Here is a 27,395-nt window from a genome sequence, read left to right on the forward strand (position 1 = left end):
GTATGGATTTTAAGGGGAACTCCACGTCAATTATTTTTTTTAAATGGCGTGGAGTTCCCCCCAAAAATCCATACCAGACCCTTTATCCGAGCACGCAACCCTTGAAGGCCGTAGGAAAAGAAGGGGGATGAGAGAGTGCCCCCCCTGAACTGTACCAGGCCACATGCCCTCAACATTGGGAGGATGCTTTGGGGGTGTGTGACCCCTCAAACCACCATGTCCCCATGTTGATGGGGACAAGGGCCTCATCCCCACAACCATGGCCGGTGGTTGTGGGGGTCTGCGGGCAGGGGGCTTATCAGAATCTGGAAGCCCCCTTTGACAAGGGGACCCCCAGATCCCGCCCCCCCTGTTTGAAATGGTAACGGGTACATTGTATAAACAATATTGTGTAAACATTTTTTAAAAAACACACAGACAACATTGGGAAAAGTCCTTTATTAAAAATATATATTTTTCTAAAAACAGTGGTAATCCACTCTTGGTATCCAGCGATGGGGGATCATCTCTCCGGGGTCCAGCGATGGGTGATTTCTTCTCCGGGGTCCAGCGATGGGTGATCTCTCCCGATGACGTCCAGCGCAGCGCATCCTGTCTCCACTGGAGACACCGTGGGAATCCCGGCAGCCTGACAGGTCTTAGCTGAGGAGGACGGGGCCACCCGTCACCTGACCCTGCTGACACAAGGGGATACCCGGGCTTCCCCAGTGATGCACGGGTGACCCTGTCCCCCTCTGATGTAACGGAAACCTACGTTACATCTGAGGGGGCGGGGTCACCGTACGTCACTGGGGATGGCTTTACGAATTTGCAGCGAACACCCCAAATTGTTCGCTGTTCGGTGGACAGGCGAACAGGCAATGTTTGAGTCGAACATGAGTTTGACTCGAACTCGAAGCTCATCCCTGGTTGCCAACATATGTATGACATTCAGGATGGGAGTCCTTGATGTCAATACTGTGGTGTCATATACATCCAGTGGGTGTATATCCATGTATATGGATGACTAATAGGAGGCAGCAATAGGAACCTCTCCGATACATAAATATCCAGCATACCCACTGTGCGGGAGGATGCGGTTCGTCCGGAATTAAGATATATAAGTGGAGTTTTTGGAAAGGACCGGCAGAATGTATATATCCCCGATAGAGGAATGTATGAGGCCAGTATAGTGTCTATCCAAAGAGGAGGGTTCAGATACTTTTTATAGGTGTTGGTTATATCTGATTCTAGATCTATTTAATTTATTGAAATTAAAGCTGTGTACTTTGTGCTTATCGCAAATTTAGGTTATATGATTTATTGTGTTTACCAGTTTATCCCTCATTAAAGATTGATATATGGGATTAAAGATGGTTTATTAGGTTTTTGGTATTAATTTATATCTACTGTTTAATTTACGTGGCTCCAATCCCATATTTATTATGGTCCTACTTTTTGGTTGGGATGCCATACGCATTTGGTATAAGGAAAGTTTTTTAATTAACATTTGTATGTAAATTATTTGTATTAAGTTGTTTAAGTAGTGTTAAGTATCATTTATGTCTCTCTCCCCATCCTGGAAATAATATCTACTTATATTATAACACTAATCAGTACAGTGTAATTGCCGGTGGAGAGGAAGGATAGGTGAATTATAGGTCCACAACAAAATGATGCGCATCGGCACATATTGAACTACAGGAAAATGGCCACGGGCCACTATATATTCTAGTAATTTCAGCCAATATAGTAAATAATGAACTCCACACCAAAAAGTATATATAACTAAAGTGAAAATTACATATACAGTGGTGTGAAAAAGTGTTTGCCCCCTTCCTCATTTCCTGTTCCTTTGCATGTTTGTCACACTTAAGTGTTTCGGAACATCAAAGCAATTTAAACAATAGTCAAGGACAACACAAGTAAACACAAAATGCAATTTGTAAATGAAGGTGTTTATTATTAAAGGTGAAAAAAAATCCAAACCATCATGGCCCTGTGTGAAAAAGTGATTGCCCGCTAAACCTAATAACTGGTTGGGCCACCCTTAGCAGCAACAACTGCAACCAAGCGTTTGCGATAACGCGCAATGAGGCTTTTACAGCGTCCTGGAGGAATTTTGGCCCACCCATCTTTGCAGAATTGTCCTAATTCAGTTACATTAGAGGGTTTTCGAGCATGAACGGCCTTTTTAAGGTCATACCACAACATCTCAATAGGATTCAGGTCAGGACTTTGGCTAGACCACTCCAACGTCTTAATTTTGTTTTTCTTCAGCCATTCGGTGGTGGACTTGCTGGTGTGTTTAGGATCATTGTCCTGCTGCAGAACCCAAGTTCGTTTCAGCTTGAGTACACGAACAGATGGTCGGACATTCTCCTTCAGGATCTCTTGGTAGACAGCAGAATTCATAGTTCCTTTTATCACGGCAAGTCTTCCAGGTCCTGAAGCAGCAAAACAGCCCCAGACCATCACACTACCACCACCATATTTTACTGTTGGTATAATGTTCTTTTTATGAAATGCAGTGTTCCTTCTACGCCAGATATACTTGGACACACACCTTCCAAAGAGTTCCACTTTTGTCTCATCGGTCCACAGAATGTTGTCCCAAAAGTCTTGGGGATCATCAAGATGTGTTGTGGAGAAATTGAGACGAGCTTTGATGTTCTTTTTGCTCAGCAGTGGTTTTCTCCTTGGAACTCTGCCATGCAGGCCATTTTTGCCCAGTCTTTTCCTGATGGTGGAGGCATGAACGCTGACCTTAACTGAGGCAAGTGAGGCCTGCAGTTCCTTGGACGTTGTTGTGGGGTCTTTTGTGACCTCTTGGATGAGTCGTTGCTGCGCTCTTGGGGTAATTTTGGGCGGCCGGCCACTCCTGGGAAGGTTCACCACTGTTCCATGTCTTCGCCATTTGTGGATAATGGCTCTCACTGTGGTTCGCTGGATTCCCAAAGCTTTGGAAATGGCTTTATAACCCTTTCCAGACTGATAGATCTCAATTACTTTCTTTCTCAATTGTTCCTGAATTTCTTTGGGTCTCGGCATGATGTGTAGCTTTTAAGGATCTTCTGGTGGACCTTACTGTGTCAAGCAGCTCCTATTTAAGTGATGCCTTGATTGTGAACAGGTGTGGCAATAATCAGGCCTGGGTGTGGCTAGAGAAATTGAACTCAGGTGTGGACAACCACAGTTATAGTATGTTTTAACAAGGGGGGCAATCACTTTTTCACACAGGGCCATGATGGTTTGGATTTTTTTTTCACCTTTAATAATAAACACCTTCATTTACAAATTGCATTTTGTGTTTACTTGTGTTGTCCTTGACTATTGTTTAAATTGGTTTGATGTTCCGAAACACTTAAGTGTGACAAACATGCAAAGGAACAGGAAATGAGGAAGGGGGCAAACACTTTTTCACACCACTGTATAAATAAGTGAAAACAATTCAATATACTAGATCAAAAACTACTAGAACCAGCTGCTCACCTGATTGAACACAATGATCAATAAATATGGAAATAGATATAGAGGGTGCTAGATATAAAAAAAAACTAGTGAATACATTTAAATTGATATCATCATAACATAAGTGCACACACATGCATGTGATAAAATAAATTATTACACCAAAATAACGTGGAGTAATAGTGGTGACAAGAAAAATCCACACAAAAACAAAAAACTAATATATAAAACAAGTCCCAATTAAGTAGCCACAACAGTGGTAAATGCCTTCAAATCTTCCACTTAAACTGTGCAATCCTTCTATGTAAAAGAAGTCCTTCACCAGAAAGAAGAACCCAAACCCTACCGTGATGAATAATATATCTGCTTACCAGAGATATATGACTTCTTTAATGAAAAAGAAAGTCATAAGCGCTTGTACAGGAATGTGCCTGTTCACATAGGATAGCTGGATCAGACTGGCAAAAAAACGTCCTCCCCGTTTTGTCAGATGTAGAATATATAAAAAACAATAGATGCTTCCATAGCGCATTAAAGTTTATTAAAAATAGTATAAAATCAAAAGGAAAAAGCCAAATGGCCCCTTACATGTGTTGGTGCCCACCCGGCACTGAGGCTGCTCGCATGTCTGGGGTTCGCTGAAGCCTGAAGCTGTGTATCACCGACCAGCAATAGCGGCAACCAGAGATACTGGAAATCCGGAAGTTCCGAAGGGATCACGTGACCGAGGTGACGCTCCTACATACGTTTCGTAAACAACGTCTTCAGGGATGCGCTTTTCTCTCTATGGAGTCATTCGTGGTCATGGCAATCCCCTCTCCCCCCCAGTGGGGTGTGGGGAAACGGGGGAGGGACCGGGCGATAATTATAATTATTTCCCAGACCACGGAATTGTTAATTGGTAATTTTAGTGTTTAGTCTTTTCCGGAAATGCACAATACAATGACAGATGTGCTGGCCGGTAGTTAATAAGACGCTTTTCCGTGAAGAATTTGTTGTAAACTTATAATGAGATATAGCAAAGAGTTTATGTTAAAATGTCAAACATGTTTTGCAACTTTCAATAAAAACCATTGAAATACAAATTCATTTGGACTGCATTATTATCTTTGATATTTGCACCAATTGTGTTTTTTAGCACATGGCATTATATTGGATTGTTTGAAGTGAATTAATATTTGAAATATTTGCAATATATTTAATATACCGTTTTGATTCAGCGTTTGCACTTTGGTATCACATTGGCTGTTTAAGATCTCCAATAGAGATATTTATACATACTGGTCACACACTATTCAGTACATACAGGGCCAGACTTACCATTGGGCTTGACTGGGCCCCCCGACGGCCCCGCCTGCTTACGTTTTAAACACTAGGCGTCCACGCTATAGACAAAAGATGGTTGCATTGCGGACTACAATTGTCGGGAGGACGTCCCTGGACATCGTCTTGTTTACTTCCCCAATGCACACAGCCAATCAAAGATTGTACTAAATGGCCAATCACAGTGGCCATTTAGCACTCGATTGCAGTGTCCAATGGGAGATGATTTCATATGTAAACATATGAGATCCACTCTCATCACTGACTCTCCCTCCTCACACAGAGACAGCGTGTGAGGAGGGAGAGCGAACGGCTGCAGCGTCAAGTTAAAAAAAAGGGGGAAATAAAGTGCTCACAGTGCCATCTGTCAGTGCCATCTGTCCCCAGTGCCACCTCTCAATGCCATCTGTCCCCAGTGCCACCTGTCAGTGCCATCTGTCCCCAGTGCCACGTATAAGTGCCATCTGTCATCAGTGCCACGTATAAGTGCCAACTGTCATCAGTGTCATGTGTCATCAGTGCCACCTATTAGTGTCATCTGTCAGTGTCATGTATTAGTGCCATCTGTCATCAGTGCCATGTATTAGTGCCACGTGTCATTAGTGCCACATATCAGTGTCATCTGTCATCAGTTTCACGTGTCAACAGCGCCACGTATTAGTGCCATCTGTCATCCGTGCCACGTATTAGTGCCACGTGTCATCAGTGCCACATATAAGTGTCATCTGTCATCAGTGTCACATGTCATCAGTGCCACGTATTAGTGCCATCTGTCATCAGTGCCACATCAGTGTCACATGTCATTGTCCTGGTTCTCCAGGGCCTTCAAAAGTGTAATAGGTAGTCAACAAGTTAGATGTGTAATTTATGATCCAAGAATGCCCGATGGCGCTCCCTGCATGTTGGGCCTCTCTATGTGGCTAGGCTGTGAAAAAGTCCCACATATGTGGTATCATATTACTCAGGAGGAGTAGCAGAATGTATTTTGTAAGGGGGAAATAAAGTGCTCACAGTGCCTTCTGTCAGTGCCATCTGTCCCCAGTGCCATCTGTCCCCAGTGCCATCTGTCCCCAGTGCCACCTGTCAGTGCCATCTGTCCCCAGTGCCACCTGTCAATGCCATCTGTCCCCAGTGGCATCTGTCAGTGCCATCTGTCCCCAGTGCCACGTATAAGTGCCAACTGTCATCAGTGTCATGTGTCATCAGTCCCACCTATTCGTGTCATCTGTCAGTGTCACGTATTAGTGCCATCTGTCATCAGTGTCAGGTATTAGTGCCATCTGTCATCAGTGCCACGTATTAGTGCCACGTGTCATCAGTGTCACATATCAGTGTCATCTGTCATCAGTTTCACATGTCATCAGTGCCACGTATTAGTGCATCTGCCATCAGTGCCACGTCAGTGTCACATATCATTGTCCTGGTGCTCCAGGGCCTTATACTCCAAGAATGCCGGATGGAGCTCCCTGCATGTTGGGCCTCTCTATGTGGCTAGGCTGTGAAAAAGTCCCACATATGTGGTATCATAATACTCATGTGTGTTCAGTGTCAGGTATTAGTGAATCTGTCATCAGTGCCACGTATTAGTGCCATGTGTCATCAGTGCCACATATTAGTGTCATCTGTCATCAGTGTCACATGTCATCAGTGCCACGTATTAGTGCCATCTGTTATCAGTGCCATCTGTCATCAGTGCCGCGCCAGTGTCACATGTCATTGTCCTGGTGCTCCAGGGCCTTCAAAAGTGTAATAGGTAGTCAACAAGTTAGACATGTACAGTAATTTATGCTCCAAGAATGCCTGATGGCGCTCCCTGCATTTTGGGCCTCTCTATGTGGCTAGGCTGTGAAAAAGTCCCACATATGTGGTATCGTCATACTCAGGAGGAGTAGAAGAATGTATTTTGGGGTGTCATTTGTGGTATACACATGCCACGTGAGAAAAATAACCTATTACAATTACAATTTTGTGAAAAAAAATCTTCATTTTCAGTTTAATTTAATTTTTTTTAATAGACTTCAGCAATTAACATAAATTATGTAATTTTGTTTAGTTGTTTGTTCATAATCATGATCTCTATTTTTATTCTCAGTTTATCCTGAATTGTGTATCTCTAACACATAGCTCGTGTATGTATAATTTTTTCTATTTAAAGTAATGTATAGAAGGTAGGGCCCAAAAGTGACTCAAGCCCATGGGCCCCCACCACACTAAGGCTGGATTCACACCTATGCATTTTGCATGTTGCAGATTTGCACTACAGATCATGTTCCATAGGAATCAATGTTAAATTGACTCTAGTGCAAATCTGCAAAATGCAAAAAGCACTAAAACTGCATAGGTGTGAATCCAGCCTTGTCACTTTATTTTTTATCACTGGCATTAGCAGTACATTTATTGTCACGTTATTATTTATTTATTTTTTATCATTACCATTTGCACTTTACAAATTGGCACATCTGCGAATAATATTTACACAGAGGTAGACACAGCCCGCCACAAGTTTATTAATTTTTATTTAGTTTAACACAGTGTGTTGCACGCCCGCGCAATTGTCAGTTAAAGTAACGCAGTGCCGTATCGTGAAAAATGGCCTGGTCATTAAGTGGGTAAAACCTTCTGGGGCTGAAGTGGTTAAAGTTTATCTCAGCCATATTGGAGGATAGTGAAGAGACTTGAGCCAGATGTAATATTTTATCACATTGGGCACCTGTAAGCAATTGTTGTAGGTCAGTCTCCCACGAGAATAGATAAGTGGGATATTCAGTGTACTCCATATCTTGAAGGGCCAGATAGAACTGTGATATTCATCTTGGTATACCCTTTAAATAAGATTAAAACGGTGTTCCAACCGTGATTTTGTTTTTTTTAAAGTCAGCACAGCAGCTACAAACACCGTAGCTGCTGACATTTTAATAAGGATACTTACCTGTCCAGGGAGCCCGCGATGTCGACCCCCCCCCCCCCCCAGGCCGATCTGCCCAGCCCATCGGATTAGGTGCCGGCGCTGCCACATTAACGAAGTTGCGCAGCGCTTTGTCAATGGGCGGCTGACACACACAGGTCCCAGAAGACAGCGCTTCCCATGAGCCCAGGTGAGTCAGGAAGAGAACTAGGAAGTAGGCAGATTACCACGACTGCCTAGCAACAGGGTCTTTCAAGTAAGTATTTTATTTATTTTTTTATCAAAATGATTTTTATTACATTTAACCACTTGAGACCCGCGCTATAGTCAATTGACGGCTACAGCGCGGATCTCCTTTTCCGGGACTACGTCTATTGACCTCGTCCCGTGTACGAGCGGCCTGCGCGCGCCCTGAGGGGCGCGCGCGGCACGCTCTGTGATCGGCGAGTCCATGAGACTCGCCTGATCACCGATCCGTGCAAGGGGTCGATCCCGACCCCTTATCACGTGATCAGCTGTCAGCCAATGACAGCTGATCAGGTGACATAACGGAGCCGGTAATCGGCTAGTATTCCTCCTCGCGCTGACAGCTAAAAGCCGATCACCGGCGGCCGTGATCGGGACATCAGTCCCGATCACGGCCAGCAATGCAAGCGCCCACCTGCCCCCTGCCAGTGCCCACCTGCCCCCTGCAGTGCCACCCTAATAAAAAGTAAGTGCCCCCCGTCAGTGCCACCCAGCAGTGCCCATAGTGCCACCCAGCAGTGCCCACAGTGCCACCCAGCAGTGCCCACAGTGCCACCCAGCAGTGCCACCCACAGTGCCACCCACAGTGCCACCCACAGTGCCACCCACAGTGCCCACAATCTGCCTCAAAGATGCTGCACCCCAGTGCCGCCCATCAGTGCCCAGCAGTGCCGCCCATCAGTGCCCAGCAGTGCTACCTATCAGAGCCACCTATCAGTGCCACCTATCAGTGCCCATCAGTCCCATCTATCAGTGGTACCTATCAGTGCCCATCCGTGCCACCCATCCGTGTCACCCATCCGTGCCACCCATCCGTGCCATCTTATCTGTGCCCATCTTTGCCCATCAGTGCCGCCTTATCTATGCCCATCGGTGCCGCCTTATCTGTGCCTATTAGTGCCGCCTTAACTATGCCTATCAGTGCCCACCAGTGCAGCCTATCAGTGCCCACCAATGCAGCCTATCAGTGCCCACCAATGCAGCCCATCAGTGCCCACCAATGCAGCCTATCAGTGCCGCCTAATCAGCGCACTTCAATGAAGGAGAAAAATGACCCGTTTGCAAAATTTTATAACAAACTATTAAAACATGATTTTTTTTTTTTTCCATCTTTTTTTGTTTGTTTAGCAAAAAATAAAACTCCGAGGTGTAACTAAATACCACCAAAAGAAAGCTCTATTTGTGGGAAAAAAATGATAAAAATTTCATTTGGGTACATGTTGTATGCCCACGCAATTGTCATTCAAAGTGCATCAGCGCTGAAAGCTGAAAATTGGTCTGGGACTGAGGGGGGTTTAAGTGCCCAGTAAGCAAGTGGTTAAAGGAGACTACTAATGTAACATTTTTTTTTATTTTTTTTTGGGTGGACATCTGCTTTAACAGGAAATACATTTCAATAAATGAAAGAGCTGGAGGCAGAGGCTGAAATGAAACTATCAAACAATGTACTTTTTGCCTTGGGTGCCCAATCCAGATGCCTACTACTGCAGTAACATCTGTGTTACATAGGTAGCAAGAAATCAGCAGCCACACCTATGAGGGAAACTACTCATATGGGACTGCTAATTGCTGGAATGGTTAAAAAGCAACATTCCTGACAAATCTCTTCTCATATATACATTTCCTTTAAATAGCATAATAATGATTGGCCACAAACGAATGTATTTAAGATCTATCAAGTCACTAAAAGAGACTTTACCATTAGCCTGAAGGCATTTGACCAACACATAAAAAGTTTGTAAAGGTGTAAAGGCAATATATATATATATATATATATATATATATATATATATATATATATATACACACATATACATATATATATATATATATATATATATATATACGGATATATATATATATATATATATATATATATATATATATATATATATATATATGTGTGTGTATATATATATATATATATATATATATATATATATATGTGTATATATATATATGTATATACAGTGGTGTGAAAAAGTGTTTGCCCCCTTCCTCATTTCCTGTTCCTTTGCATGTTTGTCACACTTAAGTGTTTTGGAACATCAAACCAATTTAAACAATAGTCAAGGACAACACAAGAAAACACAAAATGCAATTTGTAAATGAAGGTGTTTATTATTAAAGGTGAAAAAAAATCCAAACCATCATGGCCCTGTGTGAAAAAGTGATTGCCCCCTAAACCTAATAACTGGTTGGGCCACCCTTAGCAGCAACAACTGCAACCAAGCGTTTGCGATAACGTGCAATGAGGCTTTTACAGCGTCCTGGAGGAATTTTGGCCCACTCATCTTTGCAGAATTGTCCTAATTCAGTTACATTAGAGGGTTTTCGAGCATGAACGGCCTTTTTAAGGTCATACCACAACATCTCAATAGGATTCAGGTCAGAACTTTAGCTAGGCCACTCCAAAGTCTTCATTTTGTTTTTCTTCAGCCATTCGGTGGTGGACTTGCTGGTGTGTTTAGGATCATTGTCCTGCTGCAGAACCCAAGTTCGTTTCAGCTTGAGTACACGAACAGATGGTCGGACATTCTCCTTCAGGATCTCTTGGTAGACAGCAGAATTCATAGTTCCTTTTATCACGGCAAGTCTTCCAGGTCCTGAAGCAGCAAAACAGCCCCAGACCGTCACACTACCACCACCATATTTTACTGTTGGTATAATGTTCTTTTTCTGAAATGCAGTGTTCCTTCTATGCCAGATATACTTGGACACACACCTTCCAAAGAGTTCCACTTTTGTCTCATCGGTCCACAGAATGTTGTCCCAAAAGTCTTGGGGATCATCAAGATGTGTTGTGGAGAAATTGAGACGAGCTTTGATGTTCTTTTTGCTCAGCAGTGGTTTTCTCCTTGGAACTCTGCCATGCAGGCCATTTTTGCCCAGTCTTTTCCTGATGGTGGAGGCATGAACGCTGACCTTAACTGAGGCAAGTGAGGCCTGCAGTTCCTTGGACGTTGTTGTGGGGTCTTTTGTGACCTCTTGGATGAGTCGTCGCTGCGCTCTTGGGGTAATTTTGGGCGGCCGGCCACTCCTGGGAAGGTTCACCACTGTTCCATGTCTTCGCCATTTGTGGATAATGGCTCTCACTGTGGTTCGCTGGATTCCCAAAGCTTTGGAAATGGCTTTATAACCCTTTCCAGACTGATAGATCTCAATTACTTTCTTTCTCAATTGTTCCTGAATTTCTTTGGGTCTCGGCATGATGTGTAGCTTTTAAGGATCTTCTGGTGGACCTTACTGTGTCAGGCAGCTCCTATTTAAGTGATGCCTTGATTGTGAACAGGTGTGGCAATAATCAGGCCTGGGTGTGGCTAGAGAAATTGAACTCAGGTGTGGACAACCACAGTTATAGTATGTTTTAACAAGGGGGGCAATCACTTTTTCACACAGGGCCATGATGGTTTGGATTTTTTTTCACCTTTAATAATAAACACCTTCATTTACAAATTGCATTTTGTGCTTACTTGTGTTGTCCTTGACTATTGTTTAAATTGGTTTGATGTTCCGAAAAAACTTAAGTGTGACAAACATGCAAAGGAACAGGAAATGAGGAAGGGGGCAAACACTTTTTCACACCACTGTATATATGTATATATATATATATATATATATATAAAATCTGTGCAATACATGCAATTTTCCCAGTGTTTTATCTCCTTAACCGCTTGCCGACACGCAGATATACTGCGGCAGAAGGGCACGTACCGGCAGAATCACATACCTAATCAAATACCTAATGTAAACAAGCATCTCACCATTCTGCCTAGTGACAGTGTTACTGATCTCTGCTCCCTGTGATCGGGAGTAGAGATCAGTGACGTGTCACACGTAGCCACACACCCCACAGTTAGAAACACTCCCCAGGACACACTTAACCCCTACACTGCCCCCTAGTGGTTAACCCCTTCATGCCAGTGTCATTTACACAGGAATCAGTGCATTTGTATAGCACTGATTGCTGTATAAATGACAATGGTCCCCAAAATTTGTCAAAAATGTATGAAGTGTCCGCCATAATGTCGCAGTCATGTTACAAATCGCTGATCGCCGCCATTACTAGTAGAATAAAAAAATTATTAATAAAAATGCTATAAAACTATCCCCTATATTGTAAACACTATAACTTTTGCGCAAACCAATTAATAATCGCTTATTGTGATTTTTTTTACCGAAAATCTGTAGAAGAATATGTATCGGCCTAAACTGAGGAAAAAAAAGTTTTTTTATATATTTTTGGGGAATATTTATTATAGCAAAATGTAAAAAAGAATGCGTTTTTTCAAAATTGTCACTCTTTTTTTGTTTATAGCGCAAAAAGTAAAAACCGCAGAGGTGATCAAATACCACCAAAAGAAAGCTCTATTTGTGGAAAAAAAAGGACGTCAATTTTGTTTGGGAGACACGTCGCACAACCGCGCAATTGTCAGTTAAAGCGTCGCAGTGCCGAATCGCAAAAAGGTGCTGCAAATTGGCCCAGGGCTTAAGTGGTAAAGATAAGCATCATTAGTAAAAAATATAGAAAAATATGGTATATGGTATGGTGTAGACCAGGGATATGCAATTAGCGGACCTCCAGCTGTTGCAAAACTACAAGTCCAATCATGCCTCTGCCTTTGGGTGTCATGCTTGTGGCTGTCAGAGTCTTGCTATGCCCCATGGGAAAATTGTCAGTTAAAGCGACGCTGTGCCGAATCGCAAAAAGTGCTCTGGTCAGGAAGGGGGTAAATTCTTCTGGGGCTGAAGTGGTTAAAGAACGTCCAAGTACAGAAGAATACCTATTGATCTGCCAGAAATGCACTTAACTATTGCAGTGTTAAATCCAAAAGCAAACGTTTTCATATTGCAGCTTACCAATTCTTATATGTGGTGGCTATGATCATTTTTTTTTTTTCAGAATTTCTATCTCTTATTTTCACCTGGTGATCTGGCCAGTAAGTCTGTTATTTTTCAAAAGAACAGGCTGTCCTGCAGATGAAGTAGTTAGAGGGATGAGACAAACCATTTATCACTGACAGGGGTGCTTACAGTGATCAGCTTTTATTTATGTAAAACCTTTATCCCAAAAGGAAAAAAAAATACTGTGTTAGCTGTTTCTAAGGTTTTAGCTGGAGTTTGGCTGCAATTTGTTAGTGTATTTAAATCTGCTTGTATATCTAGTGAAGTGGAAGCCCATCCCGCCCCTAAGATTAACAGTGCTCCAAAGGTACCCCCTTTGCTCTTTCATCATAGAAAATGCAACCACTACATCTAATGATGTCTATGCTGCAATATATTACCTTTTTATTTTGGGTTCAATTCTGTTTTAACTACTTCCTGACCTTTGCACGCCGATATACATGGGCACAATGGCAGCGGTGGGCAAATGGGTGTACCTATTAATTGGTGTTGCATACAGGTACTGTTGTGTACCTTTAATTGGCGGGGCTAGCGGGTGCGCGCTGCGTACAGAGTGACCGTGCCTACGGGACTGCCAGACTCTATTTCCGCCGGTCTCCCGGCGATCGTGTCACGGAGCCACAGAACGGGGAAGTGCTTATGTAAACAAGGCATTTCCCCATTCTACCTTGAGACATGACAGATAGCTGTCATGTGAGTGGAAGCCTATCCCCCCCCTACAGTTAGAATCACTCCCTAGGACACACTTAACCCCTTGATTGCCCCCTAGTGTTTAATCCCCTTCCCTGCCAGTGTCATTTCCACAGTAATCAGTGCATTTTTATAGCACTGATTGCTGTATAAATAACAATGGTCCCAAAATAGTGTCAAAAGTGTCTGATGTGTCCGCTATAATGTTGCAGTCACGATAAAAAGCGCAGATCGCTGCCATTACTAAAAAAAAAAAAAAAAAATGCCATAAAACGATCCCCTATTTTGTAGATGCTATAACTTTTGTGCAAACCAATCAATATACGCTTATTGCGATTTTTTACCAAAAATATGTAGAAGAATACATATCGCCTAAACTGAGAAAAAAACATTTTTTTAATATATTTTTGTGGGATATTTATTATAACAAAAAGTAAAAAATATTGCTTTTCTTTCAAAATTGTTGCTCTTTTTTTGTTTATAGCCGAAAAAATTAAAACCGCAGAGGTGATAAAATACCAGTTAAAGTGACGCAGTGCCGAATCGCAAAAAGTGCGCTGGTCAAGCAGGGGGTAAAATCTTCTGGGCCTGAAGCAGTTAAAGGAGTTTTTTTTTTTTTGGGATAAAGGTTTTACATAAATAAATAAAAGCTGATCATTGTACGCACCCCTGCCAGTGGTAAATTATTTGGCTCAACACACTAACTGATACATTTTGCAGCAGAAATTGTTCTGTGGACAGACATACTGGCTGGATCACCAGATGAAAATAGAAGAAAGAAAGCCTAAAAAAAATAAATTCAGTCATCACATCTAAGAGGGAGCTCTAATCAGCTCTCATTGAGCTCTGCAAAGTGTAACTTCAGCTCTCACCCCCTGTTTCCTAAAAGCCCCGAAAAGCTGTATGACTACAGGCATACCCCACTTTTAAGTACACAGTGGGGCTTATTTACCAAAGCTGCAAAGTGCACAATCAGGCTCATTTCTGCATAGAAACCAATGAGCTTCCAGGTTTTATAACCAAAGCTTAATTGAACAAGCTGGGGTTAGAAGCTCATTGGTTTTCATGCAGAAGGGAGCCTGATTTTGCACTTTCCAGCTTTAGTAAATAAACCCCATTGTGTATTTAAAAGTGGGGTATGCCTGTACTGTACTTTGAATTGACATAGAAGAGAGAAGACTGCAGATAAACAGGTGCATCTTATGTAGGAGGATTTATTACATCTCTGTGCATCACATGAGGCTAGACCCTTCGCTGGGTATATGTAAGGGTTTACAACTAATTTAATTACTCAGCCACACCCACTCTTAAAATCAGTACAACACAAAGAGTAATCATTCTGTAGCCCAAGAAAATACCTGGGTGTTCTTTAACCACTTTGTACCCCAGCCATTTCTGACACTTTGCTCCTACAGACAACATTTTTTGCTAGAAAATTACTTAGAACCCCCAAATATTATACAGGAATACCCCACTTTTAAGTACACAATGGGATTTATTTACTAAAGCTGGAAAGTGCAAAATCAGGCTCACTTCTGCATAGAAACCAACAAGCTTCTAACCCCAGCTTGTTTAATTAAGTTTTGGTAATAAAACCTGGAAGCTCATTGGTTTCTATGCAGTAGTGAGCCTGATTTTGCACTTTCCAGCTTTCGTAAATGAACCCCATTGTGTACTTAAAAGCAGGGTATGCCTGTATATATATATTTTTTTTAAGCAGAGACTCTGTAGAATAAAATGGTGGGTGTTGCAATTTTGTATGTCACACGGTATTTGCTTAGTGGTTTTTCAAATGCAATTGTTTGGGGAAAAAAACACTTTCATGAATAAAAAAATAAAAAACATTAAAGTTAGCTCAATTTTTTGTACAATGTGAAAGATGATGTTATGCTGCGTAAATAGACATCGAACATGTCACGCTTTAAAATTGCGTCTGCCTGTGGAATGGCAGCAAACTGCGGTGCTTAAAATTTGTGAAAAATTAGTGGTGCAGGCGACGGCGGTAAAGCGGCGCTATGTTTAGCACCATTTTACCATCGTTCTAGCGGTGCTATTCAGCCTCTAGCGGGGTGGCTTTAACCCCTGCTAGCGCCTGAAAAAGGGTTAAACCCGCCCGCAAAGCGCCGTTGCAGCAGCGCTATGCCGGTGATACAGTCGCGTTGGCCCATTGATTTCAATGGGCAGGAGCGGTGTAGGAGAGGTGTATACACCGCTCCTTCACCGCTCCAAAGATGCTGCTAGCGGGACTTTTTTTGGAATCCTGCCAGCGCACCGCTGCAGTGTGAAAGCTGTAGCGCCTGCAAAGCCCCCCTGTGTAAAAGGGGTCTTAAGGTTTTCATACACATTAACAAAGATTTTAGGGCAATACATTTAAAATACCTATTTAATTTTATTTTTTGGGATGACAGATTTCACAGATTATACATTTGAAAAGGATACACAAATTCTACCTTGCTCTTTGCTAAATTCAATCACAACAGTCTCACAGTGTGCTATTTAACCATTTTTAACCAGTTTTCTTACTTGTGTGTCACTGATAGATAACACTGCTGCCCATCTGCACATGTCTTCATTGTGTATACGAAACCAGAGGCGTAATCTTCACAGCCATAAATGAGTAAAAGAGTAACAAGGATGGAATCAAAGGTTAATTGTAACTATTAGCAGGAATAACGTCCATGCTCAGTCACTTACCAGGAAGGATCTAGCTCAGTCCAACATTCCAAACACAGAGGGACCTGGGCTATCTTGTATGACATGGGGCCCACCTTGGCCCTGATATTCCTGTTCTTGATGCCAATAGGATGTTCATCTCAAGGTACGTGTAACAGAAAATAAGAAGTACTGCTTCTGGCTAAGCAAATACTCTTCATATTAAAATGGCAGTGCTTCGTTTTCTAAATGTAATGTACAGTATACTGAGTGGTAAGAGGAAATGTTAGATTAAAAGGATTAGACTACAAATATAGATTACTACTTGGGCACAAAACAAGCTAATACATGTAATCAGATTTGGCTCCATAATTAATTTCTTTTTTTTTTTTTAAACAAAATGACTTTATTGAATGAAAAATGAAGACAGATAAAGTACGGGGAAACAGGCACCATCATCAGAATGAAAGTACGAGAGTATGAGAATACATACAAAGTGCGAGTATTAAAGTCCATAATACATAAACTGTTAGCACTAGTTGCAGATACGTATACAATGCAAATTGGTATGAAAATGTACATGAAGTATACTTTAGTTAGGTTAATTAACCCAGAGAGTAGACATTTGCAGACTGATTTATTAATCCACATCACAAGTGGAGGCAGTTTCCGTCCATCTATCCCAAATTTTGTGGTATTTTTTTGGTCAACCCCTGGGAATATAAAATTTGGTTGGAGGCGACTCTCTTAGCCAAACCCGCGCTATTAATAATCTGGCCACAAAAAGTGATTCTTTTAAAAAAATATGGAGATAGTTATGCTCTTCAGAGGTGGGTAGAAGGTCAATCAAACACTCTTTGGGGCATAGAGTTAAGCTGGCTTTCCTACTCAATTTCCTTTAGATTTACCTTCAACTGTGTAGTACAAGGGCCTGCCTGATTGCAAACAAACTGAAAGTGTTCAGATTTGACCTCATATTATATGGTTTTGGTAAATCTAAAGGAAATCTATAGAACAAAATTGCATAATGTATGGCCAGCCTTAGTGGAGATCCCATGTTGTTGTGCAAGAATCTTACCACCTGAGACCAGTATCCCTGGATAACTGGACAGGACCACAGGAGGTGGTAGAAGATGCTACCAAGGTTTCCACATCTAGAGTATGTCGAGTCATAGTTAGGATTATATTTGGATAATCTAATAGGGGTCAGATAAGACCGATGCAGAATGTACAAATGAGTGAGATGATCGGAAATTTTGGGGGACACTAATTTGCAGGACTCTAACACTTTGTCCCATTCCCCATCCTCCAATGCTCCAACATCCGGTATCCACTGTGACTTTAACAGGTAGGCCAAAGTAATGGCGGCCTAAAGTGGGGAGATGATTATACAATACAGATATCTATTTCTTGGGGTTCAGGCCAACAGCCACTTCTACCAAGTACAGGGACTCAAGATTGCGAATGGAGGCCCCAAATTGAGTTTAAAGGGCATGACAGAGTTTGAGATGCCAGAAAAAAATTTGGTTATGTATACCAAATCCCATCTTAAGTTCCTGAAATTATTCCACCCTGCCACTGACGAGAACATGTGAGAGGTATATAACCCCCGAAGCAACCCATATCTTGTAATCAGGTAGCAACAGCAACTAAGGTAAACATACATGTATAATCAATCACATTTGACATATTAATAAGTTCTAAACAAAAGTCCAATCATGAAAAGTTCATATGTGAATCTGGATAAACGTTAGTGACACCACAGTGATTCAACACGATCCAAAAGCGCATAAAAGTGCCCGTCACCGTATATTAGATGCGCTTACCAGAAAATAGGCAAGTTAGGGCGTTTATATATACTCAATGGGTCCCATCAGAAGATATCCTCCTCTTTAGTGGGTCAACTCTTCATCTCATAATAGTGCCCTCCAGATAATAATGATACTTCGTGATCCCAAATGGGGAGCTCAGTAATGCCCAAAAAAGAAAGGAGCTGTCTCCAATCACTCCAGCAGCTCATTCCTGCCTGCAAGCCTCTTCTGATCCCTTCTCTGTCACGCCCAGCACATCACCGTGACAGAGAAGGGATCAGAAGAGGCTTGCAGGCAGGAATGAGCTGCTGGAGTGATTGGAGACAGCTCCTTTCTTTTTTGGGCATTACTGAGCTCCCCATTTGGGATCACGAAGTATCATTATTATCTGGAGGGCACTATTATGAGATGAAGAGTTGACCCACTAAAGAGGAGGATATCTTCTGATGGGACCCATTGAGTATATATAAACGCCCTAACTTGCCTATTTTCTGGTAAGCGCATCTAATATACGGTGACGGGCACTTTTATGCGCTTTTGGATCGTGTTGAATCACTGTGGTGTCACTAACGTTTATCCAGATTCACATATGAACTTTTCATGATTGGACTTTTGTTTATGACATTATTTCTTGATGCATTTCTGTGTTTTATTTTGCACTTAAGGTGTTCTTATTGTTATAATCATTTGTGATAATCACCTACATATTTTGATAATATATTTCATATTTTTTATTTTTATTTTTATTTATAATTTTTTATTATAAATTTTTTATTATATATTTTTTTCATTATTATTATTTTCATTAGTATAGGGTTGGCGCAGTTTTCTATTTTTGCATATCTGTTGGGTGTTATATCACATCTATTGCTGCAGCCTGTTTCACATATAGTTTATTTGTATTTATGTTTTTTTCTTAGCGCGGTATATTTTTTCCATATTAATAAGTTGAGTCCAAGTAAATCGGATGGAACAGAGATGTGTTCTTTACCAGCATACTTAGTACTAAAAGGAATCCCTCTTTCTCATCTAAGAACAGATGAGAACTCAGAACATCAGAACAGAGAGAAGGAAAAGGAGTATGGTATTAGGATTAGTACATTCTGAGGCTCAGTGCAGCCTCCTCTGCCATTTCAGTAAAAATAAGTCTGCCATTGCCATATGTTATGACAGTGCTGTAGATACTGATCTATGAGTGCCTTTTGTTAAATATGGCTCGGCTCCTTAGGTAGACCTCTTTCGGCATTTGAGGTCTGTCTAGATATTTTAGAGTTAGAAGGGTACTGTCATAGACATCATGATGAATAACAATGATTGATTAAATGTGTCTTATTTTTTTAAATACATTATTGTTTGTATAAGTGGACTTCCTGGTGGATCTGTCTGCCTGCTGTATCTGATCCCTTATGTAACTCCACATGCTTCTCCAAAAAAGGAGGAAAAAGAGCTTCTTAATTCTGGATGCTGGCCCTACACTGTGTATCTTAAATATTGAACCATCTTTGTGAAGGGTCACACCTGCTAAACAACAGGTTAAGAGGAAAGAATGCCAGGAAGTCGACTGTTACTTTCAACAATGTAGATGTTTATAGATACAAAGTCACTATACAGTGGGTGGGATGCAGCATGGATGCACGTAGAGGTGTCTTCTCTTTATAATAAGTCAGGCTTTAAACAAGTTTCCAGTAAATTTGCTTTAACCTTTCATTGCTACACAACATGACTGACTGTCCCTCCATTTAGTAAGCAAAGAAGGCAATAAAAAGGTTTTAAAAAAAATTGCACAATCATTTATATGCACAAATATTTGGGCCCTCCCCTCCACTGACGTATTTAGCTCCTTACATTGTAGGTGAGGTTGAAAAAAGACACAAGTCCATCAAGTCCAACCTATATGTGTGATTATATGTCAGTATTACATTATATATCCATGTATGTTGCGGTCGTTCAGGTGCTTATCTAATAGTTTTATTGAAACTGTCGATGCCCCCCACTGAGACCACCGCATGTGGAAGGGAATTCCACATCTTTGACGCTCTTACAGTAAAGAACCCTCTATGTAGTTTAATGTAGTTTAAGGTTAAACCTCTTTTCTTCTAGTTTTAATTAGTGGCCACGATTCTTGTTAAACTCCCTTCTGCGAAAAAGTTTTATCCCTATTGTGGGATCACCAGTACGGTATTTATAAATTGAAATCATATCCCCTCTCAAGCGTCTCTTCTCCAGAGAAAATAAGTTCAGTGCTCACAACCTTTCCTCTAACTAATATCCTTCTGTTCTTCTGACTGCGAGGCTGGTTCCAATCTTCTTCTAATGCCGCGTGCACACGACTGTTTTTTTCACGTTGGAATAAACGCTGAAGATCTTTCCGATGGAGTTCCGCTGAAACTGTCTTGCGTACACATGATCACACCAAAGTCCACCACCAAAGGCGGTTTTCCCGATAGGAATTGGTTCCGTTGGAAATATTTCAAAAATTTTCTATTTCTAGGTCTGTCAGAAATTTCGAGAAAAAAAAAAGTCAGATGGGGCATACACACGATTGGAATATACATTGAAAAGCTTCCTTCTGACTTTTTCTGTCGGAAATTCCGCTCGTGTGTACACGGCATTAGAGATTCTTCAGGATGGTGAATGAGAAATCAGTGATCATGGATCTAATTTTTACTGATTTCCTTTCAGCTATGAATTACTCCACTAGTGTTCAGTCCTGGTCACTTGCAGATTCACTGTCAGAGCTGCATCAGATGTTAGAGACTCCAAATCCTCAGTATCCCTTTGCAGGACACTGGTCTGTTTAAATCCTTGATCTATAAAGCTGTCACATAGGAGCCTATCAGCACCCTTGTAATAATAAAGTTACATTGGAAAAACGTTTTAAAAAATATGAACTTTAAGGACCTTGTTGCATTACACATATTAGGTATCCCTTCATGGATGGATAAAGTACTAAAGTTCTTTTTATGCAAATTGTTTTGAAGATTTGTTTTGCACTGGGTACACATTTCTTTAGCACAAGCTGTGCTTTAAGTGTTCGTGTTAATAATGATTTTTATCATCTAAAATATTAATTTGATAAACATTTGCCCTATTGTCACAGAGCATACAAAGTCAGCAACACTGCCTTTCAGTTCTGTAGGTCCTGTGCTGCAATTTGCATATGAAATATATTCAAACTGATTATTATTATAATATAGGATTTATATAGCGCCGACAGTTTACGCAGCGTTTACAACATTGGGGCAGACAAAACAATTAAAATACAATTCAATACAGGGGGGAATCAGAGAGCCCTGCTGGTGAGAGCTTACAATCTAGGAGGGAGGGTCAGGTTATACAAAAGGGTAATAGCTGTGGGGGATGAGCTAATGGAGAAATTAGTGCAGTTGTTAGACGGAGGCAGGATAGGCTTCTCTGAAGAGGAACGTTTTCAGAGATCGCCTAAAAGTGGATACATTTGGAGACAGTCTGACAGATTGGGGTAGGGAATTCCAGAGGATGGGCGAGGTTCGGGAGAAGTCCTGGAGGCAGATATGGGAGGAGGTGATGAGGGAGCTAGAGAGCAGGAGGTCTTGGGAGGAACGAAGAGGGCAATTAGGTTGGTATTTTGAGACTAGGCTAGTGATGTAGCTGGGGGCAGAGTTGTGGATGGCTTTGTAACTTATTGTTAGTATTTTGAATTTAATTCGTTGAGCGAGTGGTAGCTAATGGAGGGATTGGCAGAGAGGAGTAGCAGACACTGTGCGGTTTGTAAGGTGGATGATGGGTCGATGGTTGTGCCATTGCTCTTAACAGATAAGTCAGGGCAAAAGGCACGTGGGGGAGGAAATATTATAAGCTCGGTTTTGGACAAGTTGAGTTTGAGGAAGTGGTGTGACATCCATACAGATATGTCTGTTAGTAAGTTAGTGATGTGTGAGGAGACTGATGGAGTGAGTTGAGGGGTGGAGCAATAGATTTGTGTGTCGTCAGCGTAGAAATTATATTGAAACCCGTGAGAGGCTATCAGCTGACCCAGGAAAGAGGTGTGGATTGAAAATAAAAGCGGTCCAAGAACAGAACCTTGGGGGACCCCAATAGAGAAAGGAAGAGGAGTGGAGGAAGTAGAATTGTAAGTGACACTGAAAGTGCGTTGGGATAGGTAGCATGAGAGCCACAGTCACAGAGATACATGATTTAGCCATTTGAAAGGTAAAATGGGAAGCATAGAATTATTTAAATGTAAAACTCCAGGCAGGTTTAAAAAATACAATTTATTCAGGTTATGGAATCATTAAATTAGAAAAATGTTGCTTTCCCTATTACAGGCAAAGGGACAAAAGTCTCATATGCTCACTCATCCCATGAACTATTTATACTCATCTTAATGGGATCTGCAATTGCTCCATTCCCATTCCTCTGGGAGTCAGGCCATGTGTGAGCTCACCCCTCTCCTTTATATGACAGTGTTTATACTTGGTGATGCTAAGCATGCTGGGAAAGGGTCACCTGCTTCCCCATACCTGTAAGTACCGGAGTTTTCTGCCAGTGCCAACAGAGCAAAGGAACACTGAGGAACATGGGAAAGGTGGCGGAATCTCATTTAATGTAGTGCCTTTATTTAAACAGCTGCTAAAAGTATCAGTCTGTCTTGATATCAGCTTCCAGTAATTTCCTGCTCAATACTGTCAGAGCATGTTATTAGTGTGCATCTGCTAAGCCATTGTCCATTTACAAGCTGGGGATAGGCCCAGGCCCGGGTTGTGTTGCTCAACTGCCATACTGTCTGCAGGGAGAACACGGTAAAATGCGGGGCTTCTGTCAGGCGTGCCTGGCTTATGGGACCAGTTAAAAAAATATTTTGCAGGTACAACAGTTAACATATATGTATTCAATTGTGTGTTTTAATGTATATTGAAATTTGTCCGGTTCAGCAGGGACCATGTCCATGTATGCACAGGCCGATTGTACCCAAGTCAATCCATGGATCAGCCGCTAGCAGTAATCACTGTGCTCCCTACACCCCCCCCCCCCCCCCCACCAGCAGAATACAATAGCGCTGTGAGGAGGACACTGACTGTTGTTGGGGAAATCAAGCAATTTTCATTCCTTCCACTCCAGGTGGAAGGAAAGAAAATCAAATCATCTATGGGCTGCCTAAAGATGCAAGGTAACTTATCAGGTTATAGTAAGAGTGCTAAAAGGAACCAAAATCCACTAGATTACTAAAGTAAAACATTCCCTTCTCAAAATAGGAGGCACTTTCATGTAAAAAAAAAGTTGAGAATTGCACTCCATCTTACATTCTTTTTATTGTTTTATTCCATGAAAACCAAAGAGAATGCATGCATTCTGTCTCTATCCAACATACCGCACTCTCCAGATGTGTTTTACCCCTAAGGACTTGCTCACAGGGATTACAGTAGAATGTATGCATTAACTTCGGTTTTCATGGACTAAAACAATACAAAGAATTTAAGATGGAGAGCGACTCTCAACTTTTCTTAACACTTTTGTGGGAGTGGAGGTGGGCTTTATTAGCAGTAGCCGGCTACATAACAGCTCTTGAACAATGAATGGAAGTGGTTTGGAACAGTGTTGCAGGTTTAGGTATGTGTCTATTTAGGAGTTACTTACATGTTATCTGGTAATAACAAGTCCGGAAAAACAAGTTGATAGAACAGTGCAAAGGTCGTGAAACTAATTAGATCATATTTCAAATGGGAAATAGGATGGATACCACTCATGTTGACATCGTCAGATCAGCAATCACTATAAATGAAGAGGTATAGTTTGTGTAGCCCTGTTATGGGGGGGGGGTTCATATGAAGATGCTCTCTCCACAAAGGCTATGGCTCTAACCTTCAGGTAACCAATAATAAATAACACATTATCTTCTCCGGTTCTGCAACATGTCTGGTTGACAATCAGCCATTCAGAAATGAACTGTAAAAGCACAAAATGAAAAGCGCAAACTAAAAAGCGCTAAATAAAAAGCACAAAATGAAAATCGCGAATCAACACTCACCAAACTTCTACTAACACGAAATTAGCAAAAGGAATCCAAAGGGTGGCACTAAAGACCTGAAAAAAACACGTAGGAGATCACTACATTCGTGTTTGTTTGTATGTAAGACAAAATCCAGGCACACGCCTTCGGACAAAAGTCAGAGGTTTTGTCTGCGGAAAAGCCGATCGTGTGTACGAGGCTTTAGAAACATTTGTCTTGTGAATCTTTTGACTCAATCATAAATGGATTATTCCATTTAGGTGACCTCTACCTCTGAGGGACCCCTGTTTTGTGGAAAGCTGCCAGGCATTTGGGTGAGTTAAGGACTTCTATTTAGAGATTCTAGTTGAAGATTTATATCCAGTGCCTAGCCCAGTGATGGCGAACCTTGGCACCCCAGATGTTTTGGAACTACATTTCCCATGATGCTCTGGCACTCTGCAGTGTAGTGTAGCATCATGGGAAATGTAGTTCCAAAACATCTGGAGTGCCAAGGTTCGCCATCACTGGCCTAGCCCCTCTCTTCTTGGATAACTAGCCAGTGTGAAATTGACAAATAGAGGGGCAAGAAAAATAGTTAAAGCAGCTACTTTTACTAGCTTATTTTTAACCACTTCAGCCCTGGAAGATTTTACCCCCTTAATGACCAGAGCATTTTTTGCGATACAGCGCTTTGTTGCTTTAACTGACAATTGCACGGTTATGCAACGTTGTACCAAACAAAATTGATGTCCTTTTTTCCCACAAATAGAGCTTTCTTTTGGTGGTATTTGATCACCTCTGCGGTTTTTATTTTTTGCGCTATAAACAAAAAAAGGGCGTAAATTTTTTTTTTAAAAATAATATTTTTTACTTTTTGCTATAATAAATATCCCCAAAAAATATATTTAAAAAAATGTCGTTCTCAGTTTAGGCCGATATGTATTCTTCTACATATATTTGGTAAAAAAAAAAATCACAATAAGTGTATATTGATTGGTTTGCGCAAAACTTATAGCGTCTACAAAATATTGTATAGATTTATGGCATTTTTATTATTTTTTTATTAGTAGTAATGGTGGTGATCTGCAATTTTTATTGGGACTGCGTTATTGCGGCGGACAGATTAGATACTTTTGACACTATTTTGGGAACATTAACATTTATACAGCAATCAGATCCTGAAATAGCCACTGATTGCTGTGTAAATGTCACTGGCAGGGAATGGGGTTAAACATTAGGGGGCGATCAAGGGGTTAACTGTGTTCCCTCAGCGTATACTAACTGTAGGGGGGGTGGGCTACAACTGACATGATAGAGATCACTGCTCCCGATGACAGGGAGCAGTAGAGCCCTGTCATGTCATTAGGCAGAACGGGGAAATGCCTTTTTTTACATAGGCATATCCCTGTTCTGCCTCTCTTCATTGCGATCGCGGGCCATCGGCGGACATCGAGTCCACGGGACCCGCTGGCACGCCGGAGGTGGCATGCCTGCGCCCGCTAGCCTGGGATTACGAACGGACGCATGGGTATGCCCTTTTGCTCACCCGTGCCATTCTGCCACCGTACATTGGAGTGTGGAGGTCAGGAATCGGTTAATAACCCAATTGATGCTCACTCTTAAGAGCTCTATTAAAGCTGGATTGATCTTATTGGCTTTTTCTGGATATTAAGCATTTTTCCTTTCTGCCAGAATTTATGCTTGTTCACAGTTAGAAAGCAAATGTTTTTACAAAGGCAGCTGCATAAGGAGAATTTGCAAAAAGTAGCTAATTTTCAAAGGCATTCACTCCACACAAGGATTTACACTTTTTTCAGGGTGCTCTTTGATGGTCAGCAGCTTGCTAGGGATCTTTATGGCACCCCTCTTATGTCTAGCAAGTCCTCAGAGCTACTACAGGCCACACAAACACTCTGCTCACAGCTGCTCTGCAGGTCATTTTCAAATTTTGTGATATAAATTACTGTAAGTAACACAAGTAAATGTGTTCAGTTGGTATTACGTTTCTACAGTTTCAGTGGCAATCTTAAAGCCAGCTAGTTAAAATAACTTTTTTTTATTATTTTCTAACTTGCACTAGAAAATGATAATGGCAGCTTTCTTTTTCTTTCCTCCTGCATATTTATGGAAAAAAAGGATAATTAACTATAATGAGGGATGTAATAAAATAAAGCCAAGGACTAATTAAACTGATAAGAATGTCATCGGCAGTAGCTGTCTCATTCTGTGTTATCAGCCACTGCTTGTCTCTTTTTCTGATATATACACCACAGAAGATTCTCAACCTGCCCCCAGGTTCTAAGTCTTGTTTTAAAAGCTGAATGGCAGTTACTAAAAGATGGTGCTACCATGCAAGAAAGTAGATAATTAAAAATATACATTCTAATCAGTCTAGACTTACTGTTAAATCTCCTAACTACAACTAGAAATGTCCAAGTTGAGCTTAGTTTTGGTCAAAGCTTTGAATATATAAGTACTGTAGGTAAGTTAGACTCTACTTTGAGATCTGACATTCTCAATGCACAGTGCCCATCAAAGAGCATCTACTGCTGGTGGCACACTTAGTCTGGGCCACACATGGCAGCCCTTAAAAAATCTAAGTCTAAAAAATAAATTTAGGATGGGTTCACGCTAAAATCAGGTGTCGCTCCCAGCAGGGGTCCGATGCGTCTCTTTCTCCATTTCAGGGACGAATCTGTCCAAAATATTTTCCTGAATTCGGACCTGAAATGGAGCCGAAAAGATGCACAGGATCCTTGTGCAATCCACTCCGCATCCTCCCCGGAGATGTGTGAACAGGCTCCAATGAAAGCCAGTCATAGTCTTCTGTGATGCAGGGAAACCTGCATCCAATTTGCATAAGTATGAACCCAACCTTAAGGGATTTAATGCAAAGATCTGAAAAAGTAAGATTCACTGTGTTTTCTAGTAATTGTTTAAAAAAGTTGAGCCACTTGACTGGATCACTATTATTATTATTATACTATACAGAATTTATATAATGCCAACAGTTTGCGCAGTGCTTTGCCATTGTTAGGTGTGACCTCAACAAGTCACCTATTTGTCAGGTTATGTTACCGTTTCCCAATTGTTAGTTAGAGTTCTTATCTAAGCAAAGAGACACGGAGGTACCGTATATACTCGAGTATAGGCCGACCCGAATATAAGCCGAGGCCCCCAATTTACCCCCAAAAAAACTGGCAAACTTATTGACTCGTGTATAAGCCGAGGGTGAGACATGCCTGTCCATCCCTGTGTGTGTGTCCGTCCATCCCTGTGTGTCCGTCCATCCCTGTGTGTCCGTCCATCCATCCCTGTGTGTGTGTGTGTCCATCCATCCATCCATCCCTGTGTGTGTGTGTCTCCATCCATCCATCCATCCATCCCTGTGTGTGTGTGTCTCCATCCATCCATCCCTGTGTGTGTGTGTCTCCATCCATCC

General features: G+C 41.5%; 1 protein-coding gene across 5 annotated transcripts in view; it reads left to right on the top strand.

Moving 5' to 3' along the window:
- The first annotated feature begins 16,184 nt into the window (after window positions 1-16,184).
- Window positions 16,185-27,395, top strand: part of CDHR5 (cadherin related family member 5) — a 194,485-nt gene continuing 183,274 nt past the window's right edge. For all 5 annotated transcript variants that reach the window (XM_077458846.1, XM_077458855.1, XM_077458863.1 and 2 more), the window contains exon 1: window positions 16,185-16,337. In XM_077458846.1, the coding sequence (XP_077314972.1) occupies window positions 16,277-16,337 (61 nt within the window). In that variant the 5' untranslated portion in view covers window positions 16,185-16,276. The remainder of the gene's footprint in view (window positions 16,338-27,395) is intronic.

Source organism: Lithobates pipiens, unplaced genomic scaffold, assembly GCF_037356315.1.
Source record: "Lithobates pipiens isolate NorthernLeopardFrog02 unplaced genomic scaffold, aLitPip1_a1.2 Scaffold_10, whole genome shotgun sequence".
Taxonomy (NCBI): domain Eukaryota; kingdom Metazoa; phylum Chordata; class Amphibia; order Anura; family Ranidae; genus Lithobates; species Lithobates pipiens.